The following is a 24,280-nucleotide window of genomic DNA, read 5'->3' as shown; positions in this document are numbered from 1 at the left end:
CATAAATCATCTTATTTTATTCAAAACTGTTCATCACATATAGGTAAACTCTTAAGACATATTTCAAATGCTCTATTTTTCGCCTTTCCAAAACAGCCAAAATTTAAAAAACTGGTTGAAAAATAACCGAATTGAACATAAAAATGCGAGCTAATGCAAAAAACAGGGTTTTGACCATAACTAACAATTTTTGGGATATTCGAAAAACTTCAAGTAAACGCGCATGTAACATTTGACTAATGCTACAGCCCACACTAAGTCACATCAAAAGTTCTTGCATTTTTTCATCATTTGTAGCACCGTGAAATAATTGTGCGACAGAACCTAAAAATTCTGTTTTTTTTTTAAATATATATCTTAACCAAATATCAACCGATTTTCACAAAACTACTTTCAATTGATTTGGAATTTAATATACTTTTAAAATTATAGTATATTTGTGGTATGTTTCTCACAAAAATAGACGGCAAATTTAAAATTAAATTGAAAAATTGCTTGAAAAATTCTGAAATTTTTTATATAAATTCAAATAACAAAATGTTTTATTGATATTAGAACAAACCTGTATATATTCTGTAAGCTCTATTTGTCTTCTTTCTAAAACTGCTTGAATATTGAGAATCGGTTGATAAATGACTGAGTTTAAAAATATTATATGCGCTGAGGTCCAAAAAACCGTATTTTGACCATAACTTCAGATTTTGGGGGTGTTTGGAAAATTTCTAGTATGAGCGAATGTTATACTCAACAAGACCTACAACCTACACTAGGTCACTTCAGAAGTACTAAATCGCTGTAGCACAGTGTTATTTGCTATGTTATATGTATTTGAAATTTTATCTAACAATGTTTTGTCTAAATGAATGACTAGAAAATAAAATCGCAATTAACAAAAAGAAAATTAGCCTTAACGTATAGATGGGTTCGTTGAAGACGAACAAATCTGCAGCGTTGTTGAACTCCATTGACATGAACCTGATCATCATGACAGTGGCTTATACCTTACCTTTATGATCAGAAGCTGACGTCTTCGCAGGTTCCATTCTAGAGTAAACAAGCTCAGATCCGCTAAAAATAGCAGGCGAGTCAATTTTATTGGTCAGGATCTTTACAACAAAGATTCGTGGCATATGCCAAGGAAGATGCCTTGGCGCGCATGAATCTTTTCTGGGCAGCTTTTATGCAGTCAATACAAATCTTGTTGAATGGACACCAAACATCAACAGCAGATTCAAGAATCAAACGTACCGGGCCAAAGAACAATGATTTCATGCACACTGGACCGCGAAACCAATCGGCAATTCTGAAAATGAATTCCAGCTGCTTGTTGACTCCTGACACGACATCCTCGTAGTGTGTCCAGAATGTAAGCTGGTTATTCAAAGTAACGCCAAGATCTCTAACTTGTTATACGCGCTGGGGAGCTTGCACAAACAAGCTGTAAAGAAAACTAATTGGTTGTAGCTTTATGCTGAAGGTCATGATGTTACATTTATCTACGCACAGGGTGAGGAGATTTCGGTTGTTCCAATCACCGAAGGCATCAGGCAGCTTTTGTAAATATCTCCAGGTAGTCTCCAAGATAGCAAAGATAACTAGAACAAGATACCTAACTTCCATATTTTTCATACATTTTGAATACGACTGATTTTCGACGGTTAGTGCTGCCATCTGATGACTTAAATTCTCATAAAATTGTCTCTATGAGCAAAACCGATTTATCGTGCATAGTCCGTCATCGATAGTTGAGCTGCTCAAGATTGTATATGAAAAAGGTTTAGCAGTTTGGTCAGCTCGACGCTTAAGATAACATGCAGATTATTGATATTGTAATTTTAATGCTATTGCCATATTTTTTGCACTTCAAAGTACGAAAGAAAAGTGTGAAACCTCGGCAAGAGTGGACAACTAGGCTGGAGATAACAGATTTTCATTTCGTTTGGCACTAAATGTGCTTTTCAAATTCTACAGCAATGAAAGCTCGTTCATTACAAAAATGTGTGAAAATTGCGAATAAATTTGGAAAATTTGAAAATAACCTAAACTATCTTGTTTATTTTGAAACTATTCATCACATATAGGTAAAATTTGAAAAAAAATCATTTTATTTTATTTAACATAAATCATCTTATTTTATTCGAAACTGTTCATCACATATAGGTAAACTCTTAAGACATATTTCAAATGCTCTATTTTTCGCCTTTCCAAAACAGCCAAAATTTAAAAAACTGGTTGAAAAATAACCGAATTGAACATAAAAATGCGAGCTAATGCAAAAAACAGGGTTTTGACCATAACTAACAATTTTTGGGATATTCGAAAAACTTCAAGTAAACGCGCATGTAACATTTGACTAATGCTACAGCCCACACTAAGTCACATCAAAAGTTCTTGCATTTTTTCATCATTTGTAGCACCGTGAAATAATTGTGCGACAGAACCTAAAAATTCTGTTTTTTTTTTTAAATATATATCTTAACCAAATATCAACCGATTTTCACAAAACTACTTTCAATTGATTTGGAATTTAATATACTTTTAAAATTATAGTATATTTGTGGTATGTTTCTCACAAAAATAGACGGCAAATTTAAAATTAAATTGAAAAATTGCTTGAAAAATTCTGAAAATTTTTATATAAATTCAAATAACAAAATGTTTTATTGATATTAGAACAAACCTGTATATATTCTGTAAGCTCTATTTGTCTTCTTTCTAAAACTGCTTGAATATTGAGAATCGGTTGATAAATGACTGAGTTTAAAAATATTATATGCGCTGAGGTCCAAAAAACCGTATTTTGACCATAACTTCAGATTTTGGGGGTGTTTGGAAAATTTCTAGTATGAGCGAATGTTATACTCAACAAGACCTACAACCTACACTAGGTCACTTCAGAAGTACTAAATCGCTGTAGCACAGTGTTATTTGCTATGTTATATGTATTTGAAATTTTATCTAACAATGTTTTGTCTAAATGAATGACTAGAAAATAAAATCGCAATTAACAAAAAGAAAATTAGCCTTAACGTATAGATGGGTTCGTTGAAGACGAACAAATCTGCAGCGTTGTTGAACTCCATTGACATGAACCTGATCATCATGACAGTGGCTTATACCTTACCTTTATGATCAGAAGCTGACGTCTTCGCAGGTTCCATTCTAGAGTAAACAAGCTCAGATCCGCTAAAAATAGCAGGCGAGTCAATTTTATTGGTCAGGATCTTTACAACAAAGATTCGTGGCATATGCCAAGGAAGATGCCTTGGCGCGCATGAATCTTTTCTGGGCAGCTTTTATGCAGTCAATACAAATCTTGTTGAATGGACACCAAACATCAACAGCAGATTCAAGAATCAAACGTACCGGGCCAAAGAACAATGATTTCATGCACACTGGACCGCGAAACCAATCGGCAATTCTGAAAATGAATTCCAGCTGCTTGTTGACTCCTGACACGACATCCTCGTAGTGTGTCCAGAATGTAAGCTGGTTATTCAAAGTAACGCCAAGATCTCTAACTTGTTATACGCGCTGGGGAGCTTGCACAAACAAGCTGTAAAGAAAACTAATTGGTTGTAGCTTTATGCTGAAGGTCATGATGTTACATTTATCTACGCACAGGGTGAGGAGATTTCGGTTGTTCCAATCACCGAAGGCATCAGGCAGCTTTTGTAAATATCTCCAGGTAGTCTCCAAGATAGCAAAGATAACTAGAACAAGATACCTAACTTCCATATTTTTCATACATTTTGAATACGACTGATTTTCGACGGTTAGTGCTGCCATCTGATGACTTAAATTCTCATAAAATTGTCTCTATGAGCAAAACCGATTTATCGTGCATAGTCCGTCATCGATAGTTGAGCTGCTCAAGATTGTATATGAAAAAGGTTTAGCAGTTTGGTCAGCTCGACGCTTAAGATAACATGCAGATTATTGATATTGTAATTTTAATGCTATTGCCATTTTTTTTGCACTTCAAAGTACGAAAGAAAAGTGTGAAACCTCGGCAAGAGTGGACAACTAGGCTGGAGAGCGTGCTCATAGCGGTTATCAAGAATTTCTGATGGTACGCAAAATTTTGAATGATGCGCCGATTATTCTTGATTCTTAAGGACAGTTTCATGTTTGAGAACTAAACATTCGTACACGTTATTATAGTCGTCCACATGGATACTGAAAAAATTGTTTCACCTTTCAGCAGTCATGTCTTGGCCTTGTCGTCAGTTGATTTTGACGTTAAGTATACATCATATTAACAGTGTATAAATTAGTTCGACTTTTGCTCACGCGCAGCGACAATCGTGTCCGATGAATTTTGCAAGAGTCAGGTATCTTGTTCTAGTAATCTTTGAGGATAGGCTACACGCAAAAGTTGGAGTGTACGTAACCAGATCAATTATGAGCGAAATTAGCGCATTTGCTGATTAAATTTGGAACCAGTACAACGCATGTGCGTTGGGCATAACGCATTTGATGCTCTAGCATATTTTGAATGTATTACGCAGCTCCAAACCTAAGACAAGACGCGAAAGCTGGTCACCGTTACATGCAACCAATTTGAACCGGCTGCTGATCGGCTGAATCCGATTACGCAATCGTCACGTAGAAAATACAACGAGGTTACTTTTCACTGTAAAGCAGTGATGCTGGAGAGTCATAATTTAGCTATTATAATTGTTCATAAATAATGATGCAAAAGTATGCAAGGTACATGATATTACCGAGTAATGTATTTCACTGTTATAACTTTAAAAATGCATTGATTAATCGTTTTTTATTATTTCGGTTGAAGTCCAAGAAACTTAGGAAGAAAAAATTTGGGTACCAATAAACTTACGAAGAAAAAAATTGATAGTAGAAGTTTGCTTTATTGAACATAAAATAATAAATAAAAATTGAGTATTATTCGCCTATATATTGCAATTTTAATTTGTTTTATTTTCATTGACCTGCAGAAGTTGTTAAAAAAAATCATTCTGGCATCAACGGTATGGAACGTTCAAAAAAATTTCGACGGGGGTGACGGCCGTTACGAAAAGAAAAATAAGAAGCCAGCTGTCGCGTCTTGTCTTAGCTCCAACCCACTACACTTATAAAGCATCAACCGATGTTCAGAAGGTTGGCATCATTAAAACAGTGCAATCAGCAACCAATACTGATAAGTTGGGTACTGACAAAATAATGAAATTATTGTCTTATCGATTCAATTTCATGAATCAGGTCATTTGAAAACATCATATAATCATTAACAATAATCAAAAGCATTAGATTTGTCTCAAAACATTTTGCATTTAACTATGACTCTTGTTTTATTCACATGCATTCGATTTCCCGTTACTGGCACCAGCGTCAGTAACTTCTGCGACAACAAGGCTCGCTATTGGCTGTTTCGGTTGCTAACGATTTCTAGGGGTGCACAAGCCGTTGATACGCACCGGTTCGCGAAAATAAAGAGCGATTTTTTGAGCACCTCGAAACTGATCGTTCGCCTGAAACCGAAGTTAACCGAAACAATACGACTTTTGTGTATATGATACATATTCTGATTTTGATCTCTGTCAATGTATTTCTTGTACAACTTTTGCGTTGTGCATTTCACGCATTCGTTGTGCGAAGTCAGAGCAAATTCTGTGCAAATTGAATAACACATAGGATGATCAAAGCTTGAACTTTTGCGTGAGTCATGTAGATTTTAAAAAACATGTAGATTTTCAAAAACAAAAGCCGTCGTGTACGTCGCTAAAATATTGCTGCAATGTTGTTGATGACGAACAAAAGGGGACCTAGATTACTTCCTTGCGGCACTCCAGACGAAGTTGTGGATGGCTCAGAATGTAAAGACTCAAAATGAACATGCAAGAAGATCAAACAGTTTGAATTGAAGCACCACCAGTCCGTTCGAGCGGTTTTTTAACATCGATGGCGAGATCCCGTCTAGTCCTGAACAAGAGAAGTGTTTCAGCGTTCAAATTGCACTCAAAACGTGCTCTTCTGTGACTCGAAATACTCCACAAGTGTAGCTGTCCGGCAGAGTATCACTTAATGCAGCATCGAACTGATCTGGCAGTTACCGATGAAAAAACAATTTTGAAGTACTCAGCAAAAAGCTCGCACCTGGAAGAAGCTGTTTTAGTAGAGAAATCAACGAAAAACATCGAAACTGTTAATCTATCTTCCTTTCGTTTAGATCGACCAAAAGACCAAAACTTTTTTGAATTTCGAAACTTCTTTGAATTCGCTCGATACAACGAGAATATAAAAATCGATTGTACAGCTCGCACCTGTTGCTAGCGAGTCTAAACTGGTGCTTTGCTAGAAATGTGTAAGGTTATTCATAGTGTCGTTGAGCGGCTCGTCTTAGATTCTTCAGTTCACGGAGATGTCGGTTAACCCAAACAGGTTTCATCGGCGATCGTTGAAAAGGTACTTGAGCATCGATTACTGTTCGTATCTCTGCGTTGAACATGTCATGTCGACAATGTCTGTCAGGTTCCGTTGCGTCTGCAATAAACCTACCAGGAATCAAATCTACGACTTAATGGTGCCATTTCCACGACAAGAAGTCCATTATTGTCACGTTCAAATCCGGGTCAATTTTGTTATTTTATTTTTCAATTTTCACCGCACCGTATAATTTTCCTCCATATAATTTTCACCACCTTCATCACAAATCAGTTTTGGATTGCCAGCTCGTTCACAAGAGTTCTAGTGCGAGAATTCTCAACTGTATTGTTTACGTTAAACCATGGAGAAAGAATACATCATATAGAGCACTCCCAGCTGCGGTCAAACGTGAGCTACAAGTATCAACGACATGTCCACTCTCTTGCAATGGTAGTCGGTGCAGGTGAAGTTCACGATGATTGTAACCCCCGAATAGAAAACCAATGCCGTGTGGTTTCGAGTGTGATAGGACGGTCGTTTGAAATGTCAAAAATATCAACCCCCAACCAAAATCTAAGAAATTACCTTAGGCGTCGCACACAAATTACGTAACGCTAAAAATCTAGATTTCAGACCCCCTTCCCCCTCCCCTATGTAACGATAGGTAAAGTTCGATATGACTCCCCCCCCCCTAAAATTACGTAACGTTGAACATCCTAACCCCCTCCAAAGTTTTCAATTCTAAGCAAACATCACAGTTACGTAACTGTCTCTATTACCCCCCTTACCTTACCAAACAGTCTCGAGCCGTGGTGTGGCCTCTGCTGTACGTAAGCGTCGTCTCCATTCCACTCGGTCCATGGCTGCAGTTCTCCAGCTCTGCAGTCTGCGTAGGGTCCGCAAGTCGTTTTCCACCTGATCGATCCAACTTGCCCGCTGTGCACCTCTCCGTCTCGTCCCTGACGGATTGTTTTCAAGAACCATCTTTACCGGGCTGTCGTCCGCCCATCGCAACCTGCCTATCTTAGCGGTGTGGACGATAGATGGCTCCTCAAGCTGCTCCTGCAGTTCGTGGTTCATTAGCCTTCTCCACACTCCGTTTACCATCTGCAGTCCACCGAAGATAGTACGCAACACCTTCCGCTCAAAGACCGCAAGGGCGCGTTGGTCCTCCACAAGCATAGTCCATGTCTCATGCCCGTAGAGAACTACAGGTCCGATCAGCGTCTTGTAGATGGTTAACTTGGTGCGGCGACGAATTCTACTTGATCGAAGCGTCCTCCGGAGACCAAAGTATGCACGATTTCCTGCCATAATGCGCCGTTGAATTTCTCTGCTGGTATCGTTGTCGGCAGTTACCAGTGAGCCCAGATACACGAACTCATCAACCACCTCGATTTCATCACCACCAATTTGAACTCGAGGTGGGAGGTTAGCACTGTCCTCTCGTGAACCCCTTCCTTTCATGTACTTCGTCTTCGATGCATTGATGACCAGTCCAATCCGGTTGGCTTAAGCCTTTAGTCCGATGTACGTATCCGCCATCTTCACAAAGGTCCGGGCTACAATGTCGATATCGTCGGCGAAACCAAACAGTTATTATTATTTGTATATTTGTCCTTCATCTTCGATAATATCGTACAGACTGGTTTTCTTACGCTACATTTCTAATTCTATTTTTAAAACTATATTTGGTCATGTTAAAATCAAAAAAATCACAAACGTCGTTGAATCCTCTTAGGCAGGAACTGAGCGGATTGTTATAGCCATAGCATGTCCTGTGGCCGGGTATGGAAATCATTGTTCTGTATCGCAACTGGCGCTGGGAAACGTTTATTTGAATTTGCAGGAGAAGCTCTGAGCAGTCGATATTATTTGTTAGGACGTCGAATACGACTTATCTTTGAAGTTTTAGATGCCTTGTTGAGAATAATTCCAGATAAATTAAGCGACGAAGAGCAAAACGTAAAAAACATTTTTGAATTCGCTCATTTGTTGTAGAGCGATGCGGGACAAATCCGTGTTGATGATTCGATATTATCGATTTCGCTGCAGAGAGCATGACCTCACGAACCATAGATTCCAAGAGCTTTCCTAAACAACAGAGAATTGATATTCCGCGGTAATTTTCAACTTTTCGTGTAACCCCTTATTTGTGAACGGGTATCATTTTGGCCGTTTTCCATAAGGTCGAAAAAGTTCTTTCATTCAGTGATAGATTAAACAACAAAGTTACCGAACCAACCAGCGACTCGGCGCACTTTTTTTAATACAATAGGAGCTAATCCATCTATTCCAGCACTTTTCGATTCGTCAAGTTCGTCAGTTGAACCGACTTTTGGAATATCGTGCCACTCGTGTTAATCCCCGCTCTTCTAATGACACCTTTCAGGTCAATGTTAAACAGTAGGCACGAGAGACCATCACCTTGCCTTAGACCTCTTCGGGTTTCGAAGAAGCTCGAGAGTGCCCCCGATACTCGAACTACACACATCACTCGATCCATCGTCGCTTTGACCAACCACGTCAGTTTGTCCGGAAATCCGTAGTCGTGCATAATTTGCCATAGCTGGCCCCGATCGATTGTATCGTACGCCAATTTAAAATCGATGAACAAATGATGTGTGGGCACGTTATATTCGCGGCATTTCTGCATAACCTGCCGAATTGCGATCCGTGGTGGCGCAGGCACCCATGAATCCCGCCTGGTAGTGCCCCACGAACTGCTTCGCAAATGGTGATAGTCGACGGCAGAGTATTTGGGAAAGTACCTTGTAGGCGCTGTTCAGCAGAGTGATTGCCCGATAGTTGCAGCATTCCAGCTTGTCGCCCTTTTTATAGATGGGGCACACAATAACCTTAATTCACTCCTCCGGGACTCGTTCTTCCTCCCAAACCTTGACAATAACCCAGTGCTTTTCCACCGTATTTCAATACCTCGGTGGTAAGTTGGTCCACTCCAGCAGCTTTATTGTTTTTCAGCCGGCCAATCTCCTCCTCCACCTCCAGGAGATCGGGGGCTGGAATCCTGATGTCTTCTGCTCGTGCACCAAGGTCAGTTGCCATACCGTCCTCGCGCTTCACTGCATCGCCGTTAAGATGCCCGTCGAAGTGCTGCTTCCACCTTTCGATCACCTCACACTCGTCTGTAAGGAGGTTGCCGTCCAAGCCCCCCTCCCCCCTACGTAACAATAAGTAACGCAGACGCAACCCCCTCCCAACCCTACATGCGTTACGTAATTTGTGTACGACGCCTTATTAAGATATCTGTAGGTGTGCTGCTGAATGTTCCAACATGTAAAATATATGCTACAAAAAACCTTATTGCATAAGTTTTGTCGTTTGTCTTTGCATTTATAATCGTGCTAATGTTAAATTTAACCATAATATTTACCCCGCATGTAGGGCTCAAATTGACCAATACAAAGAAGTTCCAGTGATTGAAGTTACTATAGCCGTTTTAGTGGTGTTTGACAAAGCTCAAGAATTTTCTTGGGCTCGTCTTATACTTTCTGTAGTTACCTACTTCTTGTCTGTAGCTCAAGTAGTACCGCCAACGAAATGTTTTGAGCTCTCAGTTCGACTATCAGTAATGTTCTCGTAGATAAAAAAAATGTCACTCGCCGTAACAATCTTTAAACAGCATTTTACATGGTTTCAAAACTCAATGTATTTGGTACAAAACGGTCTAATAATTTTAATTGTGTGTCGCAGTTCGCACAATAATCCAAAATTTCGTTTTCTGCTTAACATAAATCTTTAGAATACCCTTTCCTTTTTGTACATACAAAGGTACTTTTTTATTTATGGTTACCAACGTCATGCTTACAAATAATTTTTTCAATAAAAAATTCATCTTTGAAAGGCCCTGTAATTAAAAGTTAGATCCACTATTTCTCGACTATCAACACTAAGCATAGCTATACCGCCTTACCTAGTGTACTGTTCAAATCGATTAAGCTTCGACGGCTTCATCTATATTACAAAGTTATTTCTTTTTTCTACCTCTTCCACTGCCTGCATGGAGAATACAGCGAGTGTTGTGTAATTTCCTGCGAAAAATGGATTTATTTTTAACCCCAAAACAGAGCACTACTTATCGATGGATGCCGCTGTCGTCAACGACAGCGCAACAGTAATTATGGACTAATATGGAATAATTTGCCGGCATAAACAGTTTTCCTCTGCCTATTCAATTCAGAATAGAAAAAACTCATGTCCGAGTTTTTTTTACTAAAATATTCAAATTTTATTCCTTCTTAGACTTGTTGAAACCAGATCGTGATAAATGAATACATTCTTCGCCATAAAAAGTAACTCTCTGGAACCTGTAGCTCTTTTCCAACTCTTCAACAAACAAACAAAGAAAAAAAAACACATACATAAAATAATAGCAGGATTTAGTCATTACTGCCTTTCCCTTGCTTTGCATCACGTAGACGGTCCTGTCCAGACGGGCATTGCTTGGACGGAGGCGAACATGTAAATTTTCTGCCGCCAGCTCGTTTTCGCGCTGACTGGATGCCTTATACCGTGCCATGCATGCTGAGTACCTTAGGTGCTTGTAGACTCGGTCACTCCAGCTATTCATTTTACTGCGTTCATCAGCGGTTATACGATTCTTTGCGATTTTTATTGCGCTCCATTCTATTCTATGGAACTACAATGGAAGTCAGCTCGGCACGGCCTACGAAGCAATAAAGTACTATGCTGTGACGCATAAAGATGGCTGTGTTGTAGTATGCTACAGGAAGCCCTGGACCGTGTACAGTCATTCGAGCAATGAGCTACCAGATGAAACTGTTGAGTTGGCCCGAGGCGATACTAGCAGTAGTGGCTCCAGTGGAAGGACGTTGGGAATTTCCTCTTTGATGAGATAATATAATGTAACGCCAGCAGTAGTTAGAAAATTACAACATACAACAAATTTTCCGCTACACAGGATGATTGCTTCAAGTGGCGGTGTACGGTTCTCCGGAACGATGCAGATAATAATGGCACCGAGAGGGGTAAAATTCAACGTAATCGCAATTTAATTACCGCCGCTCAAATAAAAATACTAATTGAACTCGTTCTTGGAACTGTCGGAAAGCATTACTATATTGGTATATCATCACCTCACCAGTTTGCTTCAAACTTAGCCCCACATCACTGTAAAAGTTCAGTTTTTCGAGTATAATAAACCTGGAAATATTTAACATGTATTTATGTAGTGAAAATGTAACGTTAGGGACTACACTATTTAAACGTATTTTCATATACTTTATTATTGCTTATATTTTTCATCCATGTATCATTCAATTTTAAGTTGAAGTTTGCTAAGAATGTGGGCCAGCTTATGTTGTTCCTCAAAACATAGACGATCAGTATTGCAGAAAACGAATTAATAATCAATAAATCATTAAAATAAAAAATAAAATAGGTATTTACGCATTACAAAGTTGTATGAAATATAACAAAATGCTGTAAAACCGGAAGAAAGAAAAAAAAATCACATTCGTAATATAGTTTTCGGAATGTAGCCATAAACTCCTATCATTTTTTTAGGATTTGACAAAACTGACTTAGATATCTTAAATACATTTTCGTTCATGCCCAATTGTACAAATATTAAGAAATAATATCTCACTCATTCTACACCGGTTTAACTTCAATAAAAGAGTTTGACAGCCCGCTCTCCAATATCGTTTCTGAACGTATCTCTTGCAAACGAAGACATTAAAATTGTATAAAAATTAGTAGTACAGAAGTAAAATGCAGCGGCAATTTTTACTACAAGGGATGGGAATTAAACTGGTAATAGCAATAGCGGTGGCAGCCGTAAAAGCCAATAAAATTAGGCAGTAGGTCCTTTGCCAGCACGAATAGAACCGGGCAATAAGCGCGAAACCATAAAGCTGAAGGTATACATCCCAGCGAATTAAACACAAACCAATATACAACATAAAAGCAAACACCGACCGGTGCAAACTCGAACGTGCATGGTACTCACCCCAGGTGAAGTCTGCTTTTCATGTAACACGCTCTGAGCGTTAATAGCGTTTTCCGGACTGAAATACGTCAAAAACGCACAGCCTGAAACGAGGAAAAGGAAAAAAGCAGAGGAAAAGAAAATTACGATCAGTGAATGTTTTATCAACGGATGAAGTGTATGCGTTCCCCGACAGCGAAGGGTCTTGAAAGTAAGGCTAGCGGGAAGTCTGTTCTGTTCCACTTTGCCCTAACCAGCGAAGCTCGCGCGAAGAAATCGATAATGTCGGTGGAAATAAAAGTGAGTTTTTACTGGCATATGATTATGTGTTTCAATTAAAGTCGAAAGGAAAATTGTGTATTCACCTTCGCCGCACATAGCTGTTACAACTGTCGTAAATTGGTTACAAAGTGTACGGCGACGGGAAGATGTGCTACCCTTGTTAGAACGTGCACCCGGCAAAAACGTGGCGAAGGTGAGTAACATAGCCTTTTTTACGGCTGCATGGCACCATTCAACGTTGGGGTAGTCTCAGCATTGGGAGTGAATGGTTATTGTCACAGCTTTGAGAATAAATGGTTTGTTAGATTCTATTATGACCCACAGTATAATGAAGAAAATTACTCTGTTCATAATCGAAATACTGTTTTGAGCTTGGGAGCGGCAACAGGGTATGTAGAACTTGATAATTGTATAAGTGAGAAGTAAATATTTAAATTCATTTTAATATTTAAACGTGTTTGATAATAATATAATTTTAGAATTATTTGTTTTTTTTTTAACAAAATAAAATATTGCAATCGTTTGTTTGGTCTTGCGGCCGATCAAGGCTAACGGAGACTATGAAATTGCGGTAGAAGTTATAATCATCGTTAGATGGTACCAGTACTTTACCGTCGTGCGGGGCTTCTTTGGAAACTTTCTCCAAGTTTCGCAACTTCATGTAATTGTAACTCTTATTATATTAAATGGAACTCAATTATTTTTATTTATATTTAAGGTCGATATGTATGGAACAATCATACATTGTTTCAGTTGAATTCGTTGACAAATAAAAAAAAATTTTATAGCCACTAAAAAGTTCTTGTTTATTTCTTGAATGGGTTCCTGAAATTATTTAATATTATCTGTAACTACTGGCCCTACGGTAAGCTCATGTCATTTAGAAAATAAATAAATAAATATTTTTGCAAAAATATCAATCTTCGACTAATAAATAAAACTAATAACACTGATAGACATATATGAAAAATGGATAGTTTTTTGAAAAAAAATCCAACTTATCAACATTAATGAACGCCTAAAATAACGATTTTGGAACAAAAGTTTCAGCAACTATAATTTACAACCGCGCGGCTATTAAAGCTAAATCGAGTTCTGCGAAGCATGAACGAATGATTTCTAAATACAGCATATGCATAATGGTGCAAAATACATTATAGGTATTCATGTCGAGCTCGTTAACAAATACCCAGCCGTAAAAATACTCACTTCCATTGACAAGTAATGGAAGATACACAGTTTACGGCTAGGTATTCGTATACGAGCTCGATATGAAGACCCCTATTGTTTTATCAACATGTAAAAGATGTTGTACACGTTGAAAATGTATTTTTGCTAAAAATTTTGATAAAACTTAAGTGTCCAAAGTAGCCCCGCACAACGGTACATTAATAACACTAGCTGCTGCCCTGTTCGAACTGCGTCTTGTATTTAGACATCAGCGCTAGCGTACGTGCATGTGTCAAATTAGGAACCAGAAAATATGTATAAGATTGCATGACAGCGCCTCAGACGGTGTTGTCACACGTTGACTGTTATTCGATTGTAAATTTGGAATGATCGTTTTTTGTGGCAGTGGAACTAGGTTCCAGTGTTACGTCTGTTAGTCTGTGCTATATTATTTACGTTAAAGATAAATTTTATGGGTTTATCGGCTTAATCAGTCCGTGTATACTAGCAAAAACGATTTGTTTTTTCTTATTCCGACAGTTTCGGTGACTGGTGGAATAAGAAAAAACAAATCGTTTTTGCTAGTATACACGGACTGATTAAGCCGATAAACCCATTAAACTAACCGTTTCAGTCGTCATATAAACAAAGTTAAAGATAAACTTGAATCTTTTTTATAAAATATCAATTGAACGTCACGAGATAATGGTTTCTTTTGATGTTACAGCACTCTGTTCCAGTGTTCCAGTGAAAGAAACTATGAATCTTTTGGAAGATTGGCTTCTCTCCCAACGATGTGATAACCTTTGGAAAACTAAAGTACGCAGTTACTTGAAGTCAACTCGACTTTGCATGGAAGATAATTATGTTTCATTTCGTGGGAAATTTTACAAACAAACAAAAGAACGCCGATGGAGAATCCTCTTTCACCTTTCCTATGTGAATTTTTTATGGCACATTTGGAAAATAAACTAAGAGAAAAAGATTTCTTACCAGCTCGTTGGTGGAGGTACGTGGATAATATTTTTTGCATTTTAAAACAGGGTGACTTAGAAAGCTTTTTAGAAATTTTGAATGGTATTCATAAACAAATTCGATTTACTTTGGAAATTGAACAAAACAACATGTTCATCCACCGAATGGAATCCTTACCTCTCAGTAACGAAGGAAAAAAAAACGAAATGGAATATATTTTTGAAATTGGTGAGCGCAATGTATATAATAGAAGAACCATCCAAGCTATTTTGTTGAATATGATGTTAATTTTACTCATCAACTTTGTAAAAAATTTAGGAAATTTGGGATGGATATTATCTACAGTAGTAGAAATAACCAACTTGAAACAAGATTAGGTTCTACTAAAGACACTATTGACAAATTACATAGGGCAGGTGTTTATAAAGTTGCATTCCCACATTGTTATAAGGTTTACATTGGTCAAACCAAAAAAAAATTAAACATCCGGTTTAAGGAACATACTTCAGAACTCATAAAGGCTAAAAAAGACACGGAAAAGGGAATAACTCACCATTTCAGATCCAAAATAGCCGAACATATTTTTCATGAAGATCAATCTAAGACTACCGACAATATTAGTCTAGTTCGATCCGTAGCATCCCCTTGGAAATAAGATGTCGCAGAAAGTTTGGAAATTTTCAAACAAAACCCAGTCACTCTTCTTAACAGAGATCAAGGTAATCACTTCTCATGGCTTTTCAAATGTCTACCTAAAATTCGCCGACAAGGCATGGATCACCAGGCCGCACGATCCTCTACCTTACTCAAGTTGTTTACGTTCACTGACTTAAAATTTGTCTAATTCCTTTACCTACTTAGCTATAAAAATTCAAAGGGTTTGGCTATTTCCTCAGCAGTCCATCTAAGCACTGAAGAAGGCACTATGTAAGCGTTGAAATGCGCATTTGCAAGTGATAAGTGAAAAGGGATAGAATTAAAAAGAGAAGTGAAATAAGAGTGTAGGTTAAAATTGTGGAGATTCTGTCAACAGCTCGCGTAAGAATTAATGAATTTAATTCAATTGTTTCTATGATCACTAGAAGCCCCAGTGAAACCAGTTCCGGAAGGACCTTTTCAGAGGTATAATTTCATGAACATTGAACCAAATTGCAAGATTTTGTTTGAGAAATTCATAAAATCATAAAATTTTTCAGTTTCAGAGTAAATTTCTGGAAAACCGCATTTTCGGGAATGAGAAAACTATTTCGAGTTTTTTTGCTTTCTCCTAGAAAGGTATAGCAATAACTTGCAAAACCGAAGATATAAAAGTGCTCCAAAGGGCGGAATGGCATATATCACTCGACTCAGTTCAACGAGCTGAGGAGCATTTTCTGTATGTGTGTGTGTGTGTGTATGTGCCGATTTTTATTCTCACTCAGTTTTCTCAGAGATGGCTGGACCAATTTTCATAAAATTATTCTCAAATGAAAGGTCTATTTGCCCCATAAGACCATAAGGTTAAATTTTATTGTAATTTGGTTTATAGTTTAGAGGTTATGTATCAAAATGTAAAAATCACGAAACATCATTATCTCAGAAACTACACAGAATTGGTTTTAAATGAACGGGCTACCTAGAAAACCCTTAACTTTTAAATTTTATAAAGATTGAACATGTGGTTCAAAAGATATTTTTGGAATGTGTTTTGGAAACTGTTTAATCTCTCTCATGTTTCTCAGAGATGGCTGGACCGATTTTCATAAAATCTGTGTCAAATGGAAGGTTTAGTTGCCCCATGAGACCCTATTGATTTGTTTTGCAATCGGACTCTTACTTTGCCTGTTATGTTTAAAAATGTGAAATCTAGCTATGGAAAGAAACATAATCCGAAGACTACTTATTCACTCACTTTGCTCAGAAATGACTGAATCGATTTTCACAAAATTAATGTCAAATAAAAGGTGTAGCTGCCCCATAACACCCTATTGAATTTCATTGTAATCGGACCGTAACTTTGTCTGTAATGTACCAAAATGTGAAAATCACGAAACATCATTATCTCTTTAACTACACAACCGATTCAAACAATATTGGTATTAAAGTAACGGGCTAATTAAGGGTTAACTAAAGAATTTTATAATGATTAGGCATGTGATTCAAAAATTGTGAAAGGAAACATGTTCCGATGACGTGTAAAATGCAACTAACAAAAGTTAAGTAAAAAAATTAACTTTTAAGTAAGTTCCTCTATCTATCATAACTTGTGAACTACGCTTCAAATTGTTATTAAATTTGTTATTTGTACGTTTGACAGACAGCCCGTGGTTATGTTCAAATAAGTCGTGTAATCTTTGAGTTAATAGACTTTAGTTGTTTTCAGAATTTAATACATAACAGTTGAATAAAAGTTCGATTATAATTAAATGAAATGGCAACCAAACCTTTCATTTGACAGTAAGATTGTTGAAATTAATCCAGCCATCTTTGGGAAAACGAATGAATTTGTTATCGAGAAAATAAGCCAAAACATGCTATAACTTTGTAAGGAAAAGTCCTGGAGATGTGTGATCTTCAACAAAAACGTGTGTTTTGTATGCCCAAATGCTTCTTTAGAACAAAGTTTTCTTGTAAAATGTAGCTAACAAAAGTTAAGTGCAAAAAATTAACTTTTAACTAACTTTCACAGAAAATACTCTGTAACTCTGTACCCAATGAAGATAGGAATTTTGTTTGTTCAGCAAAGTTTCATATTTTTGCACGTTCTGAAACTTTGCCGGATTAACCTCTTAACACAAAAAAGTTAGTATTTTGGATATATGAAAACCTACTGTAACATATGCTCGCTGTACTCTAATATGGGTGGATTGGGACAAATGGAACCTGAAGGATTTTATAGTACTTCAACTTAACTTCAAGGAAAAGTATTGACATCATGATTCCACTTACCCCTTTTTAACCTATACGTTCTTGAGGTTATCGAAAAAATAAACTAAAATATGATATAACGATGGTTTGATGGTTCTAAATATGTGAAAAATTGTGCTTTGGGTCGTTTTTTCGAGTAAAATCAAAAGTAGAACCTCTAGTACATGTAGTCAGAATTGTTTTTGCATTCAAAGTTGATTGTTTGTTTTGATAAGTAACTGGTACAAAGCCGACCTTTGACAAACGAAGAGATATCTGAACAACCATTAGCATCATCGAAGCCAGTGCTTTTTTGTAACCGCTTCCAGTTTCACCTTAATAACAAAAAAGTTTTCTGTATCTGGTTAGAATAAAATGCACCTTTCCCAAAAAATGTGGGGGGAGGGACTTGACCAGTCGACTACAAAAATATACGAGAGGGCATGGGGAGGCATTATAAAAATTTATAATAATCAAATTATAATCACGCGGCTTAGAAACAGCTTCTAAACATAAATTGAATTAAATTAAAATTAGAAATGAATCATTGCTGCATATCATTGATGTATAACATTCCCTCGATGAATTCCGTGCATATGCACTTAAAAACTTAGTCTTTGGTAAAAGCAAGTAAAAAATCAACAACGCTTTCTTTTGCTAACGGCAATAGCCCTACCGCCAACTAGGTATATTGATTCGTAGAGAATCTATTGAAAAGCGAATGAACTGTTTCCAATGAGCTTTCGAGTTTATTCACCACAAAAATATCAAATACGATGTGTGCGGTATTGAACAATCGTGCCCAAGCTTACTAGTGGCGAGGTTATCGTATGGGTGATTATTCAGATATCCAACAAATTCAGTCTTCTTTGACAAATACGTAGAATACTAAAACGCACTACTGTGTGGATTGAACGTTTCCAATTTTATTATTGGATCGGTAACATGGTGCAGGTTTGGTAGCCATTCCGCTTGTTTTGCGGAACAAGCACTAACAATAGCGATTCAATATGCAGCTGATGGGCGGAAAAACCAATAAAGCAGGTGATTGCCTGCCGTGAAATTAGAGACAAGCCATTAATTGATTCTGAAGTAGAATTTAGTCTACCCGATCTTACCTAGGTTATTTCGAATCGACTGCAAATTAAGAAAAGGAGGATCATGGCAGCCGCTTGACCAGAGCAAAACGAGCTTCGGTCGCTTATATTACCGAAAGGTAGTGCCAATAGGATGCATGTCGATATTAGGTTTTCCAGCAGTTTTTTTAACGAGCGTAATAGCAATTATCACTGTTGCTATACAGCTACTGGATTTTCGGCCCTGAGGTGGTACTGTAGAGTCTCAAGTTAACGCAGTAAAAGTCCTATAAATTTTCAAAAAAAGTTTTATATTTTCGTCAATTTCGAGCATATGTGTGTACACAAAGACAAAAACGTTAAAACTACGCCCCTGCCGCTCATTAAATATGTAGCTGCAATTCCTTATTCTTTTCGAATAACAAAGGTATGGGGAATGGTTTTTTTTTCGGCATCATGAAATTCCAGCAAATACTTTTTCACTTTTTTTTATAAATTACCCTTTCTGATATGTCACAACGAAAAAAAAAGATTTATAGATTGAGAGCTACAAAAAAAAACGCTGCCAAAAGTGTTTAAAGAAAATGAAACATTGTGGTCGAGGGAAGATAAAGCTCATTCCTGACCGTTTCGTGCGTCTTTTCCTTCATCTGTCATCTGTTTTTTTGGGATGAGAAATGGGTCGTAATCGGGTTGCCGGGGAGATTCATTTAAAAATAGACAATGATTTCCGGCTCTGCACCTTTTCCTGGACTATAAAGTCATGACGAAGCAGTGTAGCAAACAAGCTTCTTCAACCGGATTAAGGTCTCATAATTCTTGCAGAAGAAAAGGAAAGCAGCTCAAAATCTCCCTTCTCACTGTCGCTACAGTTTTGTCTGCAGCTTCTCAATTTAGTTTCCTTCAGCCAACTGAAAGTCTATCCTTTTGAAAACCATTTGGACTTTTTGAATTTTATGAGCGACTATAATGCAAAGAGCTTTCCTACCCGTCCATTGTTGTTACCTCGCATAAGAGAAAAGCTCTTGAAATCCAGGTAACGACGAGTGCCATCCAGTGGTGCCACAGCGCTGATAGTGCCAATGGTTGTTGCTGAACTGAGCTGAATGGATGCGGCAGCTCTGGCACGCTCTATTTCTCTACCATTCAATGCACTCGAAATTCGCGGCAGCAAAGCCATCGTCAATCCTATGTTCATCACCGTCGTCGTTGTCATCTGCCGGCCGTCAGCATCAGACGATGGCAACCACTACTGAAGAGGTGCATTTCAGCAATAAAAGACGACAACGGGTTTTTAAGCTGTCAATTTATCTAACGGGTCCGTAAACAATAGGCCATGAGTTTTCAGAATTACCGGTGCTAAGGACGCCTACAACCATTTTTTTTTCTTTTCACTAAACCAGTAAGGTACACAAAACAAATTGTCACCAACTTGACGTACTTCAAACGAAACGTACATCCTCGGGATTTATATAGATTAATATATACATTATTGCATTATTATATGAACAAAAGCCTATAGAAATTAAATCAGAAAATCTAGCTAAGCGCGTAATGTGTGTTTGAGCTAATTAGACGGTAACACACGATGAGGTAATCAAGCTACGTCATTGCACAAATATGTCACCACTTTTGATTGAACTTTTCATTTTATGAAAGAAGTAAAACGTAATTACATGTAACATTATGCATAAAAACGATGTGATTGTGAAGTCTATTGACCACTCATACAATTCCCTGGGATTGGTAGTCTGCTTATTTGTAGCTCTTTGCAAACTCGCTCTTGCTGTATTTCTTGTCAGGCTTCCGCCTTTGCAATCACATGCACTTCGGCCATGCGGGGTCGCAAAAAATTTTACTCCACATCAGTGTTGCCGTTTTTGTTCAAATTATTCAAACGTTGAATATTAAATATACGTTCAATTGGCTTTGACACAGGTAACAGAGGTTTTTAAGGCTTTTCGCACCTGCGCGAATTCTCATACGCAATTGTTAATTTATGTGTGATACCGAAAGCAAAACTATTTCCTTCCTTCACTTTTGTAAGCAAAAACCAGAAAAATATTATCAGAGTCGTCAGGGTAAACTGTTAGTCCTATGTAAACTGTGGCTTTCTAATATAACCTGGAATCAAATACAGTGATTTTTTGATTTTATCAGCAGTCGTTTTTATCACTACTCGCCATATTCACACTCGATTTTCTAACTCTTTTTTTTCGTTTTTATCACGCTTTTTCAAAAATAAAATCTGAATCAAGAATAGTGTACTTCCAGTTCTAAAAAGTGTATTAGAAACACCATTTTCTCTTGTGCCTTGTGCCTTCACATGTGTGCAGTCTTATGAACTCAATTTATTTGATTATTTTCTGGGGCAACCTCATGACATATGACACTTATCTGTTACAATTTATTTGTGTCATAATTTTAAAATTAAATATATGTATACGGCATCAGATACAAATTACGTAACGCTGAAAAACTAGATTTCACTTGGTGCGAAGACTCAGATTTTGCGACCGTAGTTTTTTATGGACCCCATAGTAGGCACGACTTCCACTGATAATACGTCTCCTTATCGCCCGGCTGGTATCGTTGTTCTCAGTTACCAGAGAGCCGAGGTATACAAACTCGTCGACCACCTCGAACTCATCCCCGTCGATTATCACCGTATTGCCTACGCGTGCCCTGTCGTGCTCGGACCCACCTGCAAGCATATACTTAGTTTTTGACGTATTAATCTTCAGTCTGATCCTCTGCTTCACGTTTCAGTCGGGTATACTGGTCTGCCACCGTCTCAAAATTTCTGCCGACAATATCCACGTCATCCGCAAATCAAATAAATTGACCTGATATGTTGAAAATCGTGCCCGCATATTAAACCCCGCTCGTCTCATAACACCCTCTAGCGCGACGTTAAATAATAAGCAGGAGAGACCATCACCTTGTCGGAGCCCCCTGTGAGACTCGAATGGGACCGACGTTCCACCCGAAATTCTCACACAACACTCCACATCCTCCATCGTAGCCTTAATCAGTCTTGTCAGCTTCCCCGGGAAGCCGTTTTCGTCGAGAATTTTCCATAGCTCTTGTCGGTTTATTGTATCGTATGCGGCTTTAAAATCAACGAAAATATGGTGTGTAGGGACTCTAAACTCACGGCACTTTTGGAGGATCTGCCGCAGTGTAAAGATTTGGTCAGTCGTAGACCGTCCTTTCATGAAGCCGGCCTGGTAGCTTCCTACAAACCTGCTAGCTAATGGTGACAGGCGTTGGAAGATGACCTGGGAAGACACTTTGTAGGCGGCATTCAGGACTGTGATCGCTCGATAGTTCTCGCAGTCTAGTTTGTCGCCCTCTTTGTATATGGGGCAGATAACCCCTTCTTTTCACTCCTCCGGTACCTGTCCTGTTTCCCAGATCTCGACGATCAGCCGATGCAGCGAGCTAGCCAGTTTGTCGGGGCCCATCTTCATAAGCTCAGCTCCGATGCCGTCTTTTCCGGCCGCTTTGTTGTTCTTGAGCTGCCGGATCGCATCCTTGACTTCGCTTATTGTTGGGGGTGGCACATCTTCGTCGTTCGTTGCTCCAATCACGTCTTCTCCGCTCCTGTTGTGGTCTCCTGCTTGCACGCCATTCAGGTGTTCATCGTAGTGCTGCTTTCACCTTTCGATCACCTCACGATCATCCGTCAGAATGCCTCCATTCTTATCCCTACACATTTCGGCTCGTGGGACAAAGCCTCTGCGGGATCCGTTGAGTTTTTCGTAGAACTTTCGTGTTTCGTGTGTGCGGTGCAGCTGGTCGAGTTCTTCACATTCCTCCTGGCGACGCTTTTTTTCCTTGAAGAGTTGAACTTGCTGTCTCCGTTTCAGTCTATACCGCTCCACATTCTGACGGATGGCTCTACGCAGCATTGTTGTCCGCGCTGCGTTCTTCTCGTTCAAAATCTGCCGACATTCTTCGTCAAACCACTCGTTATGTCGATTCGTTTGTACGTGTCCCAGGACTTTCTCCGCAGCACTGCTGATAGCTATTTTAACGGCATTCCAGTGATCTCCTGGAGGGGCTACTTCAAACTCTTCCTCTTCTGGCAGTGCAGCTTCGAGCGATGACGCGTACTGTGTTGCGATGTCGTGTTGCTTCAGTCGCGCGAGATTATACCGTGGCGGGCGTTATTCACAACGGATAGTTTTTGGCGTATCTTAACCATCACTAGGTAGTTATCCGAATCGATGTTAGCGCCTCGATGTGATCTGACATCGATAATGTCCGAGAAGTGCCGACCATTTATCAAAACGTGGTCGATTTGTGTTTCTGTTCTATTCGGTGATCTCCAGGTGAGTCTATGGTGGAGGCTATGCTGGAAGAAGGTGCTACGTATGGCCATGTTCTTGGAGGTGGCAAAGTCGATTAGTCTGAGGCCATTTTCATTCGTCAGCTGGTGTGCACTGAATCGTCCAATCACCGGTTTGTACTCCTCCTCCCGGCCAGCCTGTGCGTTGTAATCCCCGATGATGATCTTGACATCATGTTTTGGGCAGCGGTCATATTCACTCTCCAACTGCGCGTAGAATTTGTCCTTGTCGTCATCGGTATATCCGAGGTGTGGGCTATGCACGTTGATAATACTAATGTTGAAGAAACGGCCTTTGATACTCAACCTGCACATTCTAGGGCTGATTGGCCACCACCCGATCACCCGCTTCTGCATCTCTCCCATCACTATAAAAGCTGTTCCCAGCTCATGTGTGCTTCCACAACTTTGGTAGATGTTGCGACCATCCCTGTACGTACGCCCCTTCCAGCATACCTCCTGCAGCGCTACGATGTTGAACTTGCGGGAAGTTGAGAGATCGGCAGTTCCATGTTCCGAGAATCCAATCGTTAGTCCGTTTTCGTTGCCTAGGTCCTAGCCGATTGTTCCGGTCCGTACTTAACGTTATTGCGTTCGTTGCTGTTGTTTTTTAATGGTGTGGGCTAGCAAGGCCAGCGACCAACCTCACTTTGTCGCAGGAGGGCCATCGTAGTGCCATTGTTTAGAGTCCTGGGCACTACCAGGACTTGAGAAGGACACTGCGTTACTTAGAACGCTTCTGTTGGTGTCGATCCCAGGAAACTCCCTTCCGAGGAAGGAAGCCCCGCTCCCTGTCAGCATGCGACCAGCAGTCCCACCAGGGTTGGTTACCCGATCTTTCCACTGGTTACTCGCACATCGGTTGGTACCACGAGAAGGTAGGGGTACGGTAGCTGGAAGGCTGAGGTTTATTAGTGGGAACTGCTATGCGCCTTTGGTCCAGTCATTAACCAACCTACAACCTTACAACCCTTTCCCGCTCATGGTGACTCTAGAGCACCAAGAATTATAATCATCATATATTGACATAAATTAGTTTGTTGTGCTTACGATTGTTCCATAAACTTTTATATGCTGCCTCAGAGCATCACTGGGCATTTTCTTCAAAATACTACAGTTGACAGTAATTTTAGTTAGTCTACAAAGTGTTCAGCTTGAATTCTCTCGTGAAGCTAT

General features: G+C 38.9%; 1 protein-coding gene across 13 annotated transcripts in view; it reads right to left on the bottom strand.

Annotated features, from left to right (window-relative positions):
* LOC129722531 (CUGBP Elav-like family member 4) overlaps window positions 1–24,280 on the bottom strand; it is an 868,765-nt gene that overhangs the window by 691,072 nt on the left and 153,413 nt on the right. For 12 of the 13 annotated variants that reach the window (XM_055676019.1, XM_055676017.1, XM_055676031.1 and 9 more), the window contains one exon: window positions 12,383–12,465. In XM_055676019.1, coding sequence (XP_055531994.1) covers window positions 12,383–12,465 — 83 coding nt within the window. Of the gene's footprint in view, window positions 1–12,382; window positions 12,469–24,280 lie in introns of those variants that run through there. The other variant, XM_055676036.1, reaches the window with a different exon arrangement.

The sequence above is a fragment of the Wyeomyia smithii genome, chromosome 2 (assembly GCF_029784165.1).
Source record: "Wyeomyia smithii strain HCP4-BCI-WySm-NY-G18 chromosome 2, ASM2978416v1, whole genome shotgun sequence".
In the NCBI taxonomy this organism is placed as follows: domain Eukaryota; kingdom Metazoa; phylum Arthropoda; class Insecta; order Diptera; family Culicidae; genus Wyeomyia; species Wyeomyia smithii.
Note: the sequence above shows the minus strand (reverse complement) of the source record. Positions and strands in the feature narration are given on the sequence as shown.